At 45.9% G+C, this 17608-nt stretch overlaps 1 protein-coding gene across 2 annotated transcripts in view; it reads right to left on the reverse strand.

The window, feature by feature from the left end:
* Positions 1–6041: 6041 nt before the first annotated feature.
* The window catches only part of TNFRSF21 (TNF receptor superfamily member 21), a 47339-nt gene continuing 35772 nt past the window's right edge, over positions 6042–17608 (reverse strand). For both annotated transcript variants that reach the window (XM_079969869.1, XM_079969870.1), the window contains 2 exons: positions 8572–8785; positions 6042–7457 (listed from right to left, as the gene is read on the reverse strand). In XM_079969869.1, coding sequence (XP_079825995.1) covers positions 7228–7457; positions 8572–8785 — 444 coding nt within the window. In that variant the 3' untranslated portion in view covers positions 6042–7227. The remainder of the gene's footprint in view (positions 7458–8571; positions 8786–17608) is intronic.

Genomic DNA, 17608 nt, shown 5'->3' on the forward strand with positions numbered 1-17608 from the left:
CTTCCTAATTGTACCGCTGTCACCTTTTCCAATTATTATTGTTAATTTTTATTATTGATAATTGTATGGTTTTATGTTTTTTGTAAAAAACCACAACACAATCAAGCAGTGTATGAATTTTATGTATCTTTTAAAAATGAACAAAATCCCAAGTTCTAGCAAAACTTGTTTCTGGTAGGGCATGGGGCGGCCACTGCTGTCCCCTCCATATTTTGTGGCCTGCAGCAGTCCCTGGTGGGCCTTCAACTTGTGCTGCAGGTGAAATTCAGTGGAAACTTCAAATTGACTAAGACTAGCAAATATGACAATAGAGAGGATTAGCTTGGATTAATCATTAGCTAGAAGCCTAGAACAATCTTTGCAGACCTTAATAGGTTTCCTTTACAGGAAGTCACCAGCTAGTGTTTTCAGAATTGATATGTCACTTACCTTCTGCCCTCTGTAGATATAATGATGATTAGGCAACTGCTAAAACCTGAAAACTACAGGTTTGAAATTGTTCTGGTGAGCAGCCCAACGTATGGAGCCATTCAAGGTGTCTGAGACAATAAGGCTGAGGCAGTTCAGAAGCACGATATGCAGTGCAGAGTGTTTTATTTTACATAGCACTCGAAATCAAAGTTAAAACAAACTTCCATTTAATGTGAAAGCAGAGTCAGGAACAGACCTACTACCATGGATTCTGGCATATTAGGCGACTGGGTGTATTAGATGACCCAAATTAGCAGCTGCAATTTGGGGATTTGTTTTATAAGCCCAGTCACCTAATATGCTGGGCAGCTCCCCATCGGGAGAAAGCCGCCCGGCGTGGAGCTGAGCCCGCCGCCCGCTGCTTCGGAGCCGCGGGGGGGGGGGCGGGCTCCGCTCCGTGCCACCCATACCCGGTGTATAAAGCGACCCCCGACTTTCTAACCTGTTTTCCGGGGCTAAAAAGTCACCTTATACACCAGAATCTACGGTACTTATGGTTTGTTTGGAGAGAAACCAACTATGATCTTGGGTTCAGCCATAATGCTAAGCTTTTTGGGGCAGCACAGCAGCAAGGAGGAGGGAAGCTCCTGTGATTTTAGCACAGCCCCATTAAACCATAGTTTATTTTAACTGTGGTTTCAAGTGATATGCAAACCAGGCCACAGTGTGTCAGCCACAGTGACATTACTTGCATGGTGTCAGCATGTTAAAAGCGGACAGCCAGGCTAGGTCAGCTGTATATTGGGCAACAAAGATTTGTGTAGTTCACACTCTCAACAACCTTGAGGGTAATTTTCAAGGTTGCACATCACTGCACAGATGAAATGCAATACGGTATCTGTTAGGGGAAATGTCAGATGAGCAGTTAACGTGCCTAAAACCTGGTCATTGAGCACATTGTTGTTTAGTCATTTAGTCATGTCCGACTCTTCGTGACCCCATGGACCAGAGCACGCCAGGCCCTCCTGTCTTCCACTGCCTCCCACAGTTTGGTCAAACTCATGTTGGTAGCTTCGAGAATGCTGTCCAACCATTTCGTCCTCTGTCATCCCCTTCTCCTTGTGCCCTCAATCTTTCCCAACATCAGGGTCTTTCCAAGGAGTCTTCTCTTCTCATGAGGTGGCCAAAGTACTGGAGCCTCAGCTTCAGGATCTGTCCTTCCAGTGAGCACATTATCTGTCCACAAAGAACCATCTATTATTCCCAAACCTGGTGAGGACAGTACTCACCATGCATAATAGAGGCTGTTTTTCTTAATGTACGTGCCAAGATACTAACAGCAATAGATGCTAAAAGGTTAGCAACATTAGTACACCCAGGTCAGGTGAGTTTTATTCACCATAGGCAGAGTGCAGATAATTTAAGGCTAGTAACAAATTTGTTAGACCACGGGTGACACTGTGGGCTAAATCATGGAGCCTCTTGGGTTTGCCGATCGGAAGGTCAGCGGTTCAAATCCCCATGACGGGGTGAGCTCTCATTGCTCTGTCCCAGCTCCTGCCAACGTAGCAGTTCAAAAGCACGTCAAAGTGCAAGTAGAAAAATAGGTACCACTCTGGCGGGAAGGTAAATGGTGTTTCCATGCGCTGCTCTGGTTCACCAGAAGCGGCTTAGTCATGCTGACTGCATGACCTGGAAGCTGTCTGTGGACAAATGCCGGCTCCCTCGGCCAGTAAAGCGAGATGAGCGCCGCAACCCCAGAGCCATCCGCAACTGGACCTAATGGTCAGGGGTACCTTTACCGTTCCCTTTTAACAAATTTAATTGCTTCAAACAGTAATTGATATGGCACAGCTGCAATTATGTCTCTTTATGCTGAAAACCTAGACAGCATCTTAAAAAGTAGAGACATCACCTTGCCAACAAAGGTCCGTATAGTAAAAGTTCTGGTTTTCCCAGTAGTAATGTATGGAAGTGAAAGCTGGACCATAAAGAAGGCTGATCGCCGAAGAATTGATGCTTTTGAATTATGGTGCTGGAGGAGACTCTTGAGAGTCCCATGGACTGCAAGAAGATCAAACCTCTCCATTCTTAAGGAAATCAGCCTCGAGTGCTCACTGGAAGGACAGATCCTGAAGCTGAGGCTCCAATACTTTGGCCACCTCATGAGAAGAGAAGACTCCCTGGAAAAGACCCTGATGTTGGGAAAGATGGAGGGCACAAGGAGAAGGGGATGACAGAGGATGAGATGGTTGTATAGTGTTCTCGAAGCTACCAGCATGAGTTTGACCAAACTGCGGGAGGCAGTGGAAGACAGGAGTGCCTGGCGTGCTCTGGTCCAGGGGGTCACGAAGAGTCGGACTCGACTAAACGACTAAACAACAACAACAACATGCTGAAAAAGGCTTTTATTGCTTAGGAAAAAATTGGGTTTCCTCCGGATTAGACTATTGTACAGTGGTACCTCTGGTTACAAGGGATGCAGGTGGCGCTGTGGGTAAAACCTCAGCACCTAGGACTTGCCGAACGTATGGTTGGCGGTTCGAATCCCCGCGGCGGGGTGAGCTCCCGTCGTTCAGTCCCAGCTCCTGCCCACCTAGCAGTTCGAAAGCACCCCTAAGTGCAAGTAGATAAATAGGTACCGCTTTATAGCGGGAAGGTAAACGGCGTTTCCGTGTGCTGCACTGGTGCTGGCTCGCCAGAGCAGCGTCATGCTGGCCACGTGACCCGGAAGTGTCTTCAGACAGCGCTGGCTCCCGGCCTCTTGAGATGGGCGCACAACCCTAGAGTCGGACACGACTGGCCCGTACGGGCAAGGGTACCTTTACCTTTTACCTCTGGTTACGTACTTAATTAAGTTCTAGAGGTCCGTTCTTAACTTGAAGCACTTTAGCTAGTGGGGCCTCCTGCTGCTGCCATGCTGCCGCCGCATGATTTCTGTTCTCATCCTGAAGCAAAGTTCTTAACCCGAGGTACTATTTCTGGGTTAGAGGAGTCTGTAAGCTGAAGCGTATGTAACCCGAGGTACCACTGTACTTGTAAAGGTAAAGGTACCCCTGACCAATAGGTCCAGTCATGACCGACTCTGGGATTGCGGCGCTCATCTCGCTTTATTGGCCAAGGGAGCCAGCGTACAGCTTCCGGGTCGTGTGGCCAGCATGACTAAGCCGCTTCTGGTGAACCAAAGCAGCGCACGGAAACGCCGTTTACCTTACCGCCGGAGCAGTACCTATTTACCTACTTGCACTCTGACGTGCTTTCGAACTGCTAGGTTGGCAGGAGCAGGGACCGAGCAACGGGAGCTCACCCCGTCACGGGGATTCAAACAGCTGACCTTCTGATCGGCAAGTCCTAGGCTCTGTGGTTTAACCCACAGCGCCACTTGCGTCCCCATTGTACTTGTACCCTGGACTAAATCACTGATGAGGCCAAATGGCTTTCTCTTGCCTGGTTTAGAGATGTAAGGGCTGCTATTTGCATTAGGTTTATATCCATTGGGATGTGCAGTTAGGCACTAAAGACAGGCTGATGGTTTTGTACATGAATGAGTGGAATTTAAAATAGCCATGCATGCAGATGAATAGTTTATTAGTAGGCCTGAATCATCCATATCAGAATTTCTGGCTAGGTGATCAATTGGTCAAAATCCAAATTAAAGCCAATGGGCGCTATAAAGTTATCTAGTTTATATTCTAACTGGCAATTTTGTAGGTGCCCAGAGGTGCAAGTGTCTCCTTCTGCTAATACCCTTTCATGGGTAGTCTTGGAGATGACCTACTTGGCAACCCCTTTATGGGTGGCATTATATAAATTATATATATATGAGGACCAGTTCCAAGTGCGCTTACAACAGCTAGAGAGGCCCTGGTCTATAGTATCCCATTGCTTAGTCAACATGCTCATGCCAAATTAATTTCATGGGTTATTCTGATTAGAAAATAGAGAGGCAGCCTTTTTGTGCAAGAGGGAGGCTGATAGTAGGATTTATAAGTAGGATTTATGTCAGCTCAATTAACAGGGTCAGATGAATTTTTGCCATTATGAGTTTTGCTGTTCAGATAATACTTTTCTGCTAGCACTGAATGGCAATGCTTTTTGGAGTCTATCTTTAGACTCCTACCTCTGAGATTCTTGGCATCTCCTATACTGTGTTGCTGGAGGAAATCATTAGTTCACAGATTAGATTATAAATGCTTATTGGAATGCTGCAAAGGATCTCTGAGATGAATGCAACAGTTACAAATGTTTCATTCTGCAAAGTCAGTGGAAAGTTGCTTTTGCATCCACACGTAGTGTCACTTTAGATTTAAAATTGAGCTGATTCCACAAAAATTGATGTTTTGAGTATACTGTACTCCACAGTAACTTGATCAGAAGGGTATAGCTAGGTTGTCAATGTAACCCAGAAAATGCCTCTTGGGGTCTCAGGTTCTCTCTGGACATCCCCCCCTCCCCCCCAACGACTCTTCACTTCTGATACACCAACCAAGTCTTTTTACATCCACTGAAGAGGAATTCACTAGGACTGCAAAAGGCAGTGTCTAAAGCAGACAGACACACCTGGCAACTCTTAGCTTCCCATTGGTGGCAAAATTAATTTAGAGCATGCTTGCCCCTTTAATTAATACTCTTGCGGAGTATGTCAGGGAATACCTTTATTTTAGAAAGTGCAGGAAAAGCTGTGTTTTCCTGCTGGATATGCAGGGCCAGGACAGAAGCGTGGGGAAATGAGGCTGCTGGCTTGGTAGCCAAGGAAGCCTGCCGAAAGATCGCTGTGACTTAGACACAGGAAACAATACAGAGACTTTGCCTCCACATTCCTTCCAGTTGTGCTCACTCTGCTCTTTGTTCAAGGATTGCAACATCCTTTAAGCCCATTAGCAGAACCTCCAGCGACACAAAATATTTCTGGTTTCCTTGCCATGATTAGCAGCACAAGGAATGTAACTGCTCAAACCAAATTCAACTAGTTTAAGGCAAAACAGGTATTTGGTGTTTTTAATGGATACCTGAACTCATTCATGGTTGAAGATGTAGAAAGACTTCAAGGCACGGCAGAAACATTTCCCAAAGGATCTAAAGCAGCTTGGTAAGTGAGTACAGAATTGCAGTCTCAAGACTGGACAAGTGGGGGGGGGGGGGACAGGACACTTACTCATTCAAATCTCAGCCACTGCATTGAGAACTCTGTTTTCAATGAGGAACGGCTGAGGGAGCTGGGCATGTTTAGCCTGGAGAAGAGGAGGTTAAGGGGTAATATGATAGCCATGTTCAAATATATAAAAGGATGTCACATAGAGGAGGGAGAAAGGTTGTTTTCTGCTGCTCCAGAGAAGCGGACACGGAGCAATGGTTCCAAACTACAAGAAAGAAGATTCCACCTAAACATTAGGAAGAACTTCCTGACAGTAAGAGCTGTTTGACAGTGGAATTTGCTGCCAAGGAGTGTGGTGGAGTCTCCTTCTTTGGAGGTCTTTAAGCAGAGGCTTGACAACCGTATGTCAGGAGTGCTCTGATGGTGTTTCCTGCTTGGCAGGGGGTTGGACTCGATGGCCCTTGTGGTCTCTTCCAACTATGATTCTATGATTCAAGGTATCCAACAAAGGATGGCGGTTAAGACAGAAACATCATCACATAGCAAACACCTATTTATTAATAAATTAGTATACCAGAAGGCAAGTTTCTTTCAATGTCATCCTCTCCTTCCCCTCCCCATGCAAGGTAGGACATTCCACCTTGCAACATCCTCTCCAAAGTAAACATTACCATGGACTGGTTTATTACTGGCATAGTAGTTGCAAATATAATAGAGGCAGATTTCTTACAATGCAGCATTTTTAATAAAAAGTGATGTCTGTGTGGAGGGGGGAAATGCAAAGACCAAGTGAGGTATTTGAAACCTATTGGCCACATCCGTATAGATTTTTAAAAAAAACACACACACAAAAAGACAAAAATTTGAAGCACAAATCAAGAAGTCTTGTAGAATGAGAAATGTGGCCCTGCCAGGGTCTTGTTTACCTTCCAGAGTCCAGCTCCAGGTGCTACTCCAAAAATGACCCAAATTACCAAGCCCACTGAAATCCTAAAATGACAAGGCAAAGTACTCCTCTTGAGCTGAGTGGACAGAATTACATTCATCTGCAGGCCAAAATGTCATTATCTTGAAGGCTGGAGAAATTACACGTAACATGTTTTGGAGGAGTCACCCACCAATATCTGCTTTGTCCACTTGGAAACCATACAAGGAGCTCGTAAAACATCAACAATTGGAATCATCCAGCTGTGCAGGTGCTTTTTCTTTATATTGTCTTAAGAAAAGCTGATCAAACTGACAACCGTTTTTCACATAAGCCTCCAGTTATGAGCAGGGCAGTAAACAAGAATTAAAAATACCTGCCATGAGAAAAAAAAAATATATTTCAAGTTGGAGTTAAAAAAAACACCACACATAAAACATCAAAAGCAGAACAAAAAACACCCCTAACTGATGAGAGTAGATGAAGCCGGTCCAAATTCAACAGATAAAATTGAAAAGAATATCTGTGGTTGTTGTTTTTAAGTGGTTAGAATGACAGGTTAAAATATTGTAATTAAGAGGGGGAAACAAGACCTTTTAATTCAGATAATAAACATGAAAGGGGGCACCTTGTCCCTCCCTCCTCTGGCAAGGAAGAAAAAAGCAAAACCTAGAAGAAAATACTGGCCACAAGTTCTACAAAATATCCTGCCAGCATGTTGTCTTTAACAGGCGCCAAGCGAGCGCAAGTAACAGCCAGAATATGTGTGCAGCGTGCAATCATTTGGTGAGCCAGTCTAGAGCAAATCAGGCAGGTGGCTATAGACCGAATCCAGGAGAGTCTGGCTTGCTTCCTGGCTCTTGACACCAGCAATTTCGAAAAGCCTGTCCAGCTTATCTTCTGCCTGTGGGATCTCTTCAATGGCATGCAGCTCTTCTGGGTTCAGTATGTGAAGCATGTCGTCAAAGATGGGCTGCAGGTCACAGGGGTCCAAGCGCACCTGTCGTAGCACAGTATCCTTCTTTTCTGTGGAAAGAAAGAGGGCGTTTTGCTATTAACCCGGGATTTGCCAGAAGTCCCTTGGCCACAGCAACCTCTGCAGCTGCAAACGGAAGCCTCAACACAGAGCCAAACTATAAGTTACACTCCTGAGGTTGGATCCAGGCTCTCAGCGTGCTTAGAGCAGACACTGTTTGATCAAAGGAAATTCTTCTATACTATTAAGACTGCCATATTTCTCTTTGCACCTGCTTTCTGCCTAACCAGAAATCTGTGTGTAACAGAGACTGCAGCAACAGATGAGCTTAATGTTTTGAAAAATGGAGACCACCCACTTCTTGCTTATCCCAGAGTCCTAAGGGCAGCCTGGTAGCTGCAAGTACCTAACAGAGACTAAGGATGAAACAGTAAAACCTCCAACGGCACAACCAAGAAGAACTGAATGGAAAGACACCTCCACTTCATCCCAAACCCCTCCAGCCTGGAATAACAAGTCTGGATCCAACCCAACAGGGAAATCTGCATTCTTGCAGCAAATCAGCGCACCCCATCCCTAAACTTGCTATGCAAATGCTGCTCATTAATCCATCCATATCTGCTTCATGTGGAATCCGCTTCCTGCCCACTTAAGGGCCTGTTTGCAAGACCCTGAGCTTCTTATTTCTATCCTGTTTTCCTATAAGCTCAGATTCCAGCATTTTTGTGGCGAAGGTTCTTCCAAACACCTCTATCATGGAAGCTCATCATCCTCTTGCCTGGCTTATGGAAAATGGTATCCCAGATGACCCACCTGGGCCATACAGGTTTGTGAGGATAAAGTAGTGGGAGGGAATTGTGTATGTTCCCTTTGCACCTTGAGCAATGACAGGAAAAAATGGAACTAACAATTGCAGTTATTTTAAAATGTTTGGCATGGCATAAAAACAACAACAAAGCTGCTTTGTAGATAACATCTTTGTAGATAACTTGCCTTATGGGTGATGATCATCAAAAGGAATGTTTAGAAACACACACTGCTGTATTTTGGGCAACAAAATATAAGTCTGCATTGCTAATACGTTACTGTTGTTCCATTTACTCTGAAGTCTGACAAAAAACACTAAAGCATGAGATGAGATTTCAGACTGGCAAAATTCAGTACCTTTGGTAATAAAGGAGCCTGTTCGGCTCAGAGCAGAGCAGCCACTGGAGGTTGAATCACAACGCAGAAGCGGTTCTGACTCATCCACAAAAAAGCACTTGTTCTTCTCCAAGGGAGATGGATCCACGGGGATAATGGCTGCATCTGGCTTTGGAGCTGGGCTAGGACTTACAGGAGCAGGATTTGCAGGAAGAGCCGATTTGTCAACTTCAAGCTGAAAGACAAGGACGCAAAATGCATCGGACATGAGGAGTCAGCAGTACTGCATCTCTGCAGTGAAAGAGGTCACACTCTGGAGGGCTGAGAAGAACCATCAGCCAATCCACTTCTAGGGGAACTTAAAACAACCCGCTTGCAGAGAATTATTCGGCATTAACATGAAAAGCTTATTAGCTAAAGAAATTCCCCACTCCACAACTGAGTGTGAGGCCAATAAAAGGAGCAGGACATTGCCAATCTTTCCTGTACCTTTTTTTTTTTGGGGGGGGGGGTGTTGTTCATTCAGGGACAGAAAAAATGCAATGATTGTGTAGCACCCTGCTTGTGGTTAACGCTTAGCTGGAATGAAATATTCAACGCAGCAATAGAGAAATTAAAATAATAATTTATTTGTCAGACAAATAAATATGAGGCACAGTGGTATATGGTTACCAAGCTCTGGCCTGGCCTCCTGCCATTCTGGCCAGCACTTATATTTCCTTAATCCAGCCCCCTTGCTCCTCCTGTGGCTGCCTCTGTCCAATCAGCCTGGTTGAAATTCCTATTGGCTGTTTGCTAGAACCAATCACAAAAGATACACCCATTTCCTCTTGTCCTTTTATGGGAAACAAAAAGATATATATTCTTCTATCTATAAATGACAAATAAGTAGTAATATATCTTACATGTGTCTCAACAAGGAACCTTAATTACCAGCTCACCTCGCCCTATTGCCCTCCAAAACAAATGGTTTAATCTCAAATTTTTATCTTAAACAGATGTCAAGGATCTTGAGTTCACATCATCATTGAAAGATCTCCTTCTCTTGAAGGTCTTTTAAACAAAGGCCTGACAACCATATGTGTGCTCTAATGTTTCCTGCTTGGCAGGGGGGGCTGGGCTGGTGGCTGATGGCCCCTGTGATCTCTTCCAACTATATGAAATAAGAATCTAGCATAAGGATTTAACATTTCTTAGTTTCTAATTCCTTTGCATAATTACATTTAAGCCAATATATTTAATACATAACATAAATAACCTTTTAAAAGGAAAAGAAATCTTAAAAGGATCTCAGTTTAAGAAAGAAACAACTTTAGAAAAAGACTTCCCAAAATACTCTCTTCCTTTCTGCCAGCTGGATGCTTTTCCATTGCTCTTGACCTTTGAACCTTAGGAAAATATGGCTCAAGTTGAATGGGAGGCACATGGTTTTATTTTACTATTTAGGTAAAGGTAAAGGTAAAGGTACCCCTGCCCGTACGGGCCAGTCTTGACAGACTCTGGGGTTGTGCGCCCATCTCACTTAAGAGGCCAGGGGCCAGCGCTGTCCGGAGACACTTCCGGGTCACGTGGCCAGAGTGACATCGCTGCTCTGGCGAGCCAGAGCCGCACACGGAAACGCCGTTTACCTTCCCGCTGGTAAGCGGTCCCTATTTATCTACTTGCACCCGGAGGTGCTTTCGAACTGCTAGGTTGGCAGGCGCTGGGACCGAGCAGCGGGAGCGCACCCCGCCGCGGGGATTCGAACCGCCGACCTTTCAATCGGCAAGTCCTAGGCGCTGAGGCTTTAACCCACAGCGCCACCTGCGTCCCATATTTTACTATTTACTCACTCTTAATTATGTTTATCTCTTTTTTTATCTTCTGTAATATGTAGGGTCAGTGTAACCTTGGCTGTCAGCCTGTAATTCCCTTTTTACGACTTTGAGAATTGTTTTCTGCTATAAATCAGGGGGCCCCCTTGTCCAGGAGAATAAACATCTTGCCAAGGTTCTTAGGCAGCTGGTCTTCTGCCTGGCATGAACATTTGAAAATCTTTAAGCTCATTTTAAAATACAGGCCCTGATCAATCCTCAATAAAAATGCAGGCTATGATTAGATGCCTCAATTGATCCTCATGATGAAGCAGTTGCAGCAACAGGGCTGAGCACACACACAAGATGAGCCAGTGCAGGTTCCCTCTCACTCAGGTTTAAAATCGCAGGCCAATAAATGCTGGTTTTGAGCAGGAGTGGAGAACCCTTCTGGCTGGTGGGCCAGGTCCTTCTCTGCACCCCACGGTCTAACTTTCACAGCTGGGTGGAACAACCTTAAGGAGAACCCCTTGCAAAGCTTCCCTGCTGAGCATGCGGGGCGAGGGGCTCGGGGCCGGACTCTGCAAGGGCTTCTTGCCACTCTGCCAGGCTAGGGGAGGGAGCAACAGACAACCCTCTGCTTTCTGAAGCTCCCTTCCTGTTGCCTTGTCTGTTGCTGCTGCCTGAGGCAGTTGCTTGACGCTCTTCAGGAGGGCAAAAGCTCTGGTTTCATTGCACTATGAAACTGCATGCCATCTTATAGGAGTTTATAACAATTACTTTTGAATGTACAGTTACTCATTTGGGTTTCCGTTAAACACTAAAACTAATAAATGGCTTTGAGGCATCAGTAACTTGCATAATAATAATAATAATAATAATAATAATAATAATAATTTATTATTTATACCCTGCCCATCTGGCTGAGTTTCCCCAGCCACTCTGGGCGGCTCCCAATCAAGTGTTAAAAACAGTACAGCGTTACATATTAAAAACTTCCCTAAACAGGGCTGCCTTAAGATGTCTTCTGAATGTCAGGTAGTTGTTTTTCTCTTTGACATCTGGTGGGAGGGCGTTCCACAGGGTGGGTGCCACTACCGAGAAGGCCCTCTGCCTGGTTCCCTGTAACCTTGCTTCTCGCAATGAGGGAACTGCCAGAAGGCCCTCGGAGCTGGACCTCAGTGTCCAGGCTGAACGATGGGGGTGGAGACGCTCCTTCAGGTATACTGGACCGAGGCCGTTTAGGGCTTTAAAGGTCAGCACCAACACTTTGAATCGTGCTCGGAAATGTACTGGGAGCCAATGCAGATCTCTCAGAACCGGTGTTGTGGTCCCGGCGGCCACTCCCAGTCATCAGTCTAGCTGCCGCATTCTGGATTAATTGCAGTTTCCGAGTCACCTTCAAAGGTAGCCCTACGTAGAGCGCATTGCAGTATGATCAAGGAGACAGGTGGTCGGTTTCACTTGTCCAAGCAGCCTGTCCACATCCTTGGAGGCAACAGATTGGAACTGATCCCATGTAACAGGACCAGACAGAACTCTAGCACTCTCCCGCCCTGGCCCTGCTCCCACGGTGGAGTCTACCTCCTTCTGAATCTGAGCGACTTTATCTGCAAAAAACTTTGCAAAGGCATTGCAGGAGATCTTGGGGTCCCTACCAGGCCCTGATGGTACAGGTGGTTCCGATAGATTGCGAACCACCTGAAAAAGTCTCCTGCTGCTGTTTTCTGCAGATGCAATACAGGCAGCGAAGAAGGCCCTCTTCACCGTCACCATTGCCACTTGGTAGGCTCGACGTTGAGCTCTAGCCCGTGTCCGGTTTGATTCAGAATGAGTTTTCCGCCACCGGCATTCTAGCCGTCTCAACGATTGTTTCGTCACCCTCAGCTCCGGGAAAACCACAGGGCTGTCCGGGCTCCATGCAATTGGAGAGGGCGCTTCAGAGCCAGACAGTCAATAGCCCTGGTTAACTCCGCATTCCAGCGTGCCACCAGGGAATCAGCTGAAAGGCCATCAGCTTGGGATAAAACATCCCCTACCACTCTCTGAAAACCAATTGGATCCATTAAGTGGCGGGGTCGGACCATCCGAATCGGTCCCACCTCCCTGCAGAGGGGAAGGGTTGCGGAGAAGTCCAGTTGAACCAGGAAGTGATCTGACCATGGCACTTCTTTTGTTTCGCTTTTAGTTAGTGTCAGATCACCAACATCCATAGAGGTAAACACCAAGTCTAAGGCATGTCCGCGGCTATGAGTTGGGCCAAACTTATTCAGGGACAGCCCCATGGAGGCCATGTTTTCCACGAAGTCCCGAGCAGCCCCTTGTAAGGTCATGTCAGCATGAATGTTAAAATCCCCTAGGACGACCAAGCTAGGTGTCTCCAGGAGAACATCCGCCATGACCTGAAGCAGCTCGGGCAGGGAATCCTTGGTGCAGCGGGGAGGTCGGTACACCAAAAGGAATCCTGTACTGCCCCTATTGCCCAACTTCCAGAACATGCACTCAGAAAACTGGGTCTTCCCAATAGGACGCCTGGTGCAGACTAATGACTTCCTAAAAATCACTGCAACCCCCCCTCCCCGCCCACATGACCTGGGTTGCTGTGCGTAAGAGAAACCTGGTGGGCAAGCAGCGGCAAGAACAGGCCCATCTGCCTCATCCAACCAGGTCTCTGTCACACATGCCAGGTCAAATCCTCCATCCACAATCAGGTCGTGGATGGCAGTGGTCTTATTTATCATTGACCTGGCATTACACAGCAACACCTTCAGGTCATGTGGGTTTCCCTTGCTGATTCCTGTATCCTTCTGGTCAGGACCAGACCCGGAGGCAGGAATAGTCCTCAAACAACGACTAAACCTGCCTCCTCGGTAATGACATGGTCTGGTCTTAGCATAACTCCTCCTCCTGCCCATGATCACTGAGATCGGGTGTCCCAATACATCCCCCCCCCCCTGTGGAACCTGCCGCAGCCATTCTATTGGCTGAGGCCCGCTCCCAGGCAGCCCTGACCCTTTCCCCTTAAAAAGCAAAGTACGAACTATATAATAACTTAACAGAATAATAAAATAAAAACAAAGCAAAAAACAATAGTGCTCAAATTAAACTACTCCCCACGCTGACTAAATGCTTATCCCACCCCAAGCAAAAATAAAATAATAAAATAAAATAATATTATAAAAAACAACCACCACCATTTAAGGTGCTGCAAATTAAAAGCGCTTAAAACATTTAAAACCATTTTGTCCCTTGCTGCAGGTAGCTGCTCAGGCCTCTAAACTGTAGTGGTAAGTGCAGGCCCCGCCCCCTGGGCCAGATGGAATTGACAAGAGAGGGAGCGGCCCTCCCAACACTCACGCAGGCAAAAGTGCCTGTGTTGAATAGTAAGAAGAGGCTGCCCTTTCCCCAAGAAGATACAGTCATACCTTGGTTGTCAAACGCCCTGAAACTCGGACATTTTGGCTCCCAAACACTGTAAACCCAGAAGTGATTTTCCGGTTTGAGAATGTTCTTTTGGAACCTGAACATCCAATGGGGCTTTTAAAGAAATATACTTTTAAGTGATTTTTTAAAGAAGTGGACACAGTAAAAGTGCGTGGGGGGGGGGGAGTAAAACTGAACTATTTAACCACTAGATGGGCAAAGAGCCTCTTAGGACCCTCTGTGCATTGCCAGCATCCTGCCTAATGCTCTGACATCAAGAGCAAGTCTATTGCAGCCATGGCTGAACGCTGACTCACCCACAGAGCCTTGCTTTAAAGGGGGGGGAGGGTTCCCAAGAACAAAAGGAGAATAAACACATGCACACACAGAGTGCTCAGCTAGCCAATTCAATTCTCAATTTGAACAAAGCAGCATTCATGTAAAAATGTCTTAAAACTCAAGTGAACTCAGCTGAGCACGTGCAGGTTCCACATGCAAAAAGAGGGAAGCAGAAACAAGTTTCCTACACAGCAGCTGTTTGGGCTTTGATATTTGGTAGCTTAGATGATTAGTAGCTCCGTCCTCTTCTCTTCTTCTCCCTTTGAATGAGCGCCCTTGTGCATGGTTTTGTGCTTGAGCACACGTAATGGAGGCTAGGAGGCAGCAGAATGAGGTGGACCAGATCGCAGGAGGGGCTCATCCTATTGGAAATTCCCTTTGTGGGTAGGAAATTAGCATGCTAAAGAAGGTGCTAGGCTACAGTGTCTTTACCTGTTACAGAATGCAGAACACTGTGTGAGAGAGAAGCCATGCTCAGAGACAATGCCAAAGGCAGAAGCTAAAATGTTCCTGCGGCCACATGTACCTCCAGCCATGCAACCAGAGATGTTTTTAATGGAAGGTGTTGGGGACAATGGATGTCGGCGTCAGATATGTGCTTTGCTTCTGAGCTACGGCCTGTACATATATTTGAATATGGCAAGGAAAGAGAATTAATAGGAATTAGAATTGTATTAAACCAAGAAGAAAAGCCACTTGCTCAGGCTCAATCATGATCAAAGCCTTAAAAATGCATTTCGGCCAAATAGCTACTGCCTTCCTCGCTGGAAATAGGAACGCACAAGCAACTGAACTGCTCACCCCAAAAGGGTCCATTTATTTGCCAGCGTTCAAACAAAACAGTCACACAAAGTTCAAGGACTGCTCCCAAAGCCTAGTACAGTGGTACCTCTGGTTACAAACTTAATTCGTTCCAGCGGTCCGTTCTCAACCTGAAACCGTTTTTAACCTGAGGCACCACTTTAGCTAATGGGGCCTCCCGCTGCCGCATGATTTCTGTTCTCATCCTGAAGCAAAGTTCTTAACCCAAGGTACTATTTCTGGGTTAGCGGAGTCTGTAACCTGAGGTGTTTGTAACCCAAGGTACCACTGTATTCTGCTGCCTGTCCCTTCCCTAAGCTCCAGGAACTGCCACGGGGCAGGGAAGAGAGCAGCAGGTCTCCTCAGCAGATACTGGGGGAGCGCCTTTTCCTGCCAGGACCACTAGTCACAGAGCCCCAGGTGGAAATTAACATTATCCACGTCATTTCCACTGGGGAGAATGACATTTGAGCCCCGGGTTGCATTCCCAGGAGAAAACTCTGCTCTACTTGGGCTCAGGGAGTATCTGCCCGCCTCCGTTCCATTCCCCAGAGTCAGCAGAAGGGCCTTTCAGTGGTGCGACTCACTGGACCGAGGTGATGCCTTCCATAGTTCTAGTTACAGGTAGGTAGCTGTGTTGGTCTGCTGTAGTTGAAACAAAATAAAAAAATTCCGTCCAGTAGCACCTTAGAGACCAACTAAGTTTGTTATTGGTATGAGCTTTCGTGTATCTGAAGAAGTGTGCATGCACACGAAAGCTCATACCAATAACAAACTTAGTTGGTCTCTAAGGTGCTACTGGACGGAATTTTTTTTATTTTGGACCAAGGTGAGCACAGGACTTGCTTGCCTCCCTCCAGCTCACAAGCATTCCGTCAAGGGTGCTAGGTCTCGCAAACATCCAAATACTTACTGCTTTGCTAACTAGAGATAGCTTGCTACTTTTTTGATCAACCCAACATTCGTAGCTGTGGCATTCCTGGCAGTTTAAGTCAAGAGAGATTAATATTGCTAACCACCAGTAAAAAGGCCTCAATACATGGCCCAAACACGAGACGCAAAATGAGTAAATATTCCACAGTCAGAATCATCAATATACAGAAGTCATTGCTGTTAAACTGAGAAGGTTTAACGGCAATAAAAACACATTCTGAGCCATTCGTTCAAGCAGTCGGCCGAATCTCCACTGGGCTCAGAAGCAGGTTCCTAAACTGCTTCTCAGCACTGTGGCTTTCCTAAATGGCAGCATGGAGCATCTGGGCCCCAGAGCTTCCTGGCCCTTCCCAAAGAAAGGGCTGCCTCTGTGCAATGTGTCAGGAGCAGCTGGCACTGGCAGGGAAGGGAGAGACAGGGGGAAACGGGAAATGAAAAGGGGTCATAGGAGGACAGAAGAGGACGCCCAGGAGAGCAGATACTGTTACCCTCAGTTACTCAAGCCAATTAGCTCCCATGACTGCTAATAAAATATCTCCATGAACCCAGTATAATCCACCACGACTCTCCAGACTCTGTGTGTCTCCTTCTAGGCAGCCTTCAGATCCCAGTCATGCAATTCTCTGCTAAAATCCTGTATTTTAAAAATATTTTTATTTATGTATTTATTAAATTTGTACACCACCCTTTATCCATAGATCTCAGGGCAGTTCACAACATAAAAAATACAAGATAAAAAACACGAAACACATAATAAAAAATGCGAACAAAAACAAACCCATGAGAGGCGCCTGGACATGTTTTGCCTATGCTAATCTTGTACCAAGGTCTCGTCTAGACATGTTTGCCAAGGTTGAACTAGTGTAACCTCTGTCTACCCCTCCCCTTTGGTGACATGTCAGGGATGTAATGATGATGTATCAATGATGCTGTATGAACTGTATTCTGGGATATTGTGGGAAGTTTTAAAAGTCAATGTTGCCCCATGCTCGGGGTTCCTTACTCCTGGTGGGGACCTGCTGAGCAAGAATAAAGATCATGATCTACTGACCACTGTTTGACTAGAATTTCCTTCTTTTACTGACCGCATGGACCGTGGGGGACTTGTACCCCGACAAGCTGGGCTGTTGAGTAGTCTCTCACCCCAGAACTTTTCCTTATCAGTGCCAACATCAAAATGGTAGGTGTCTAGTCTGCCAGAATTTCTCCCAGGGGCATACCTGACCCCTTCCTTTATTTTCACCAGAGGTGGGTGGATTCTGTAGCCAAAGAGCAGATTAGAAGCTCAAATTTCCAACCACATGCAGAGCTGGGGAAGTGAAATGATCAAGTGGGACTCAACTCGCTTCCATTCAAATCTCGCATTTGTCACAAACCCAATAGATGGTCTTGGGCCAGTCACTATTCTTTCAGCCTTAGTCCACATGGTAATCCTGCTGCCCTACCTTACAAGGTTGTGGCCAGGTGAGATAAAGAGCTGTGTAAATGGAAAGTGTTGTATTAATTATAGCACCTGCATAACAACTACAGCCAGGTTGCCCAGTGGCCACTGAGTACATATGCATGCTTCTACTTCTCAGAGGTCCAATATTGCTCTATTTGCAGCCCTTGTTTTGCTGATTTCATTTAATATTCTAATTTTCTGAGATTGTTAATTTGGGGTTTTCATCAGCTATACGCCATGATCATCACAATTATAACAAATAAAGGCTTGACATATCTCGCTTTGCATGTCATGAGTCTATCTCATATATTAGTTTCACCTTTTA

Source organism: Podarcis cretensis, assembly GCF_951804945.1.
Source record: "Podarcis cretensis genome assembly, chromosome: 3".
NCBI lineage: Eukaryota > Metazoa > Chordata > Lepidosauria > Squamata > Lacertidae > Podarcis > Podarcis cretensis.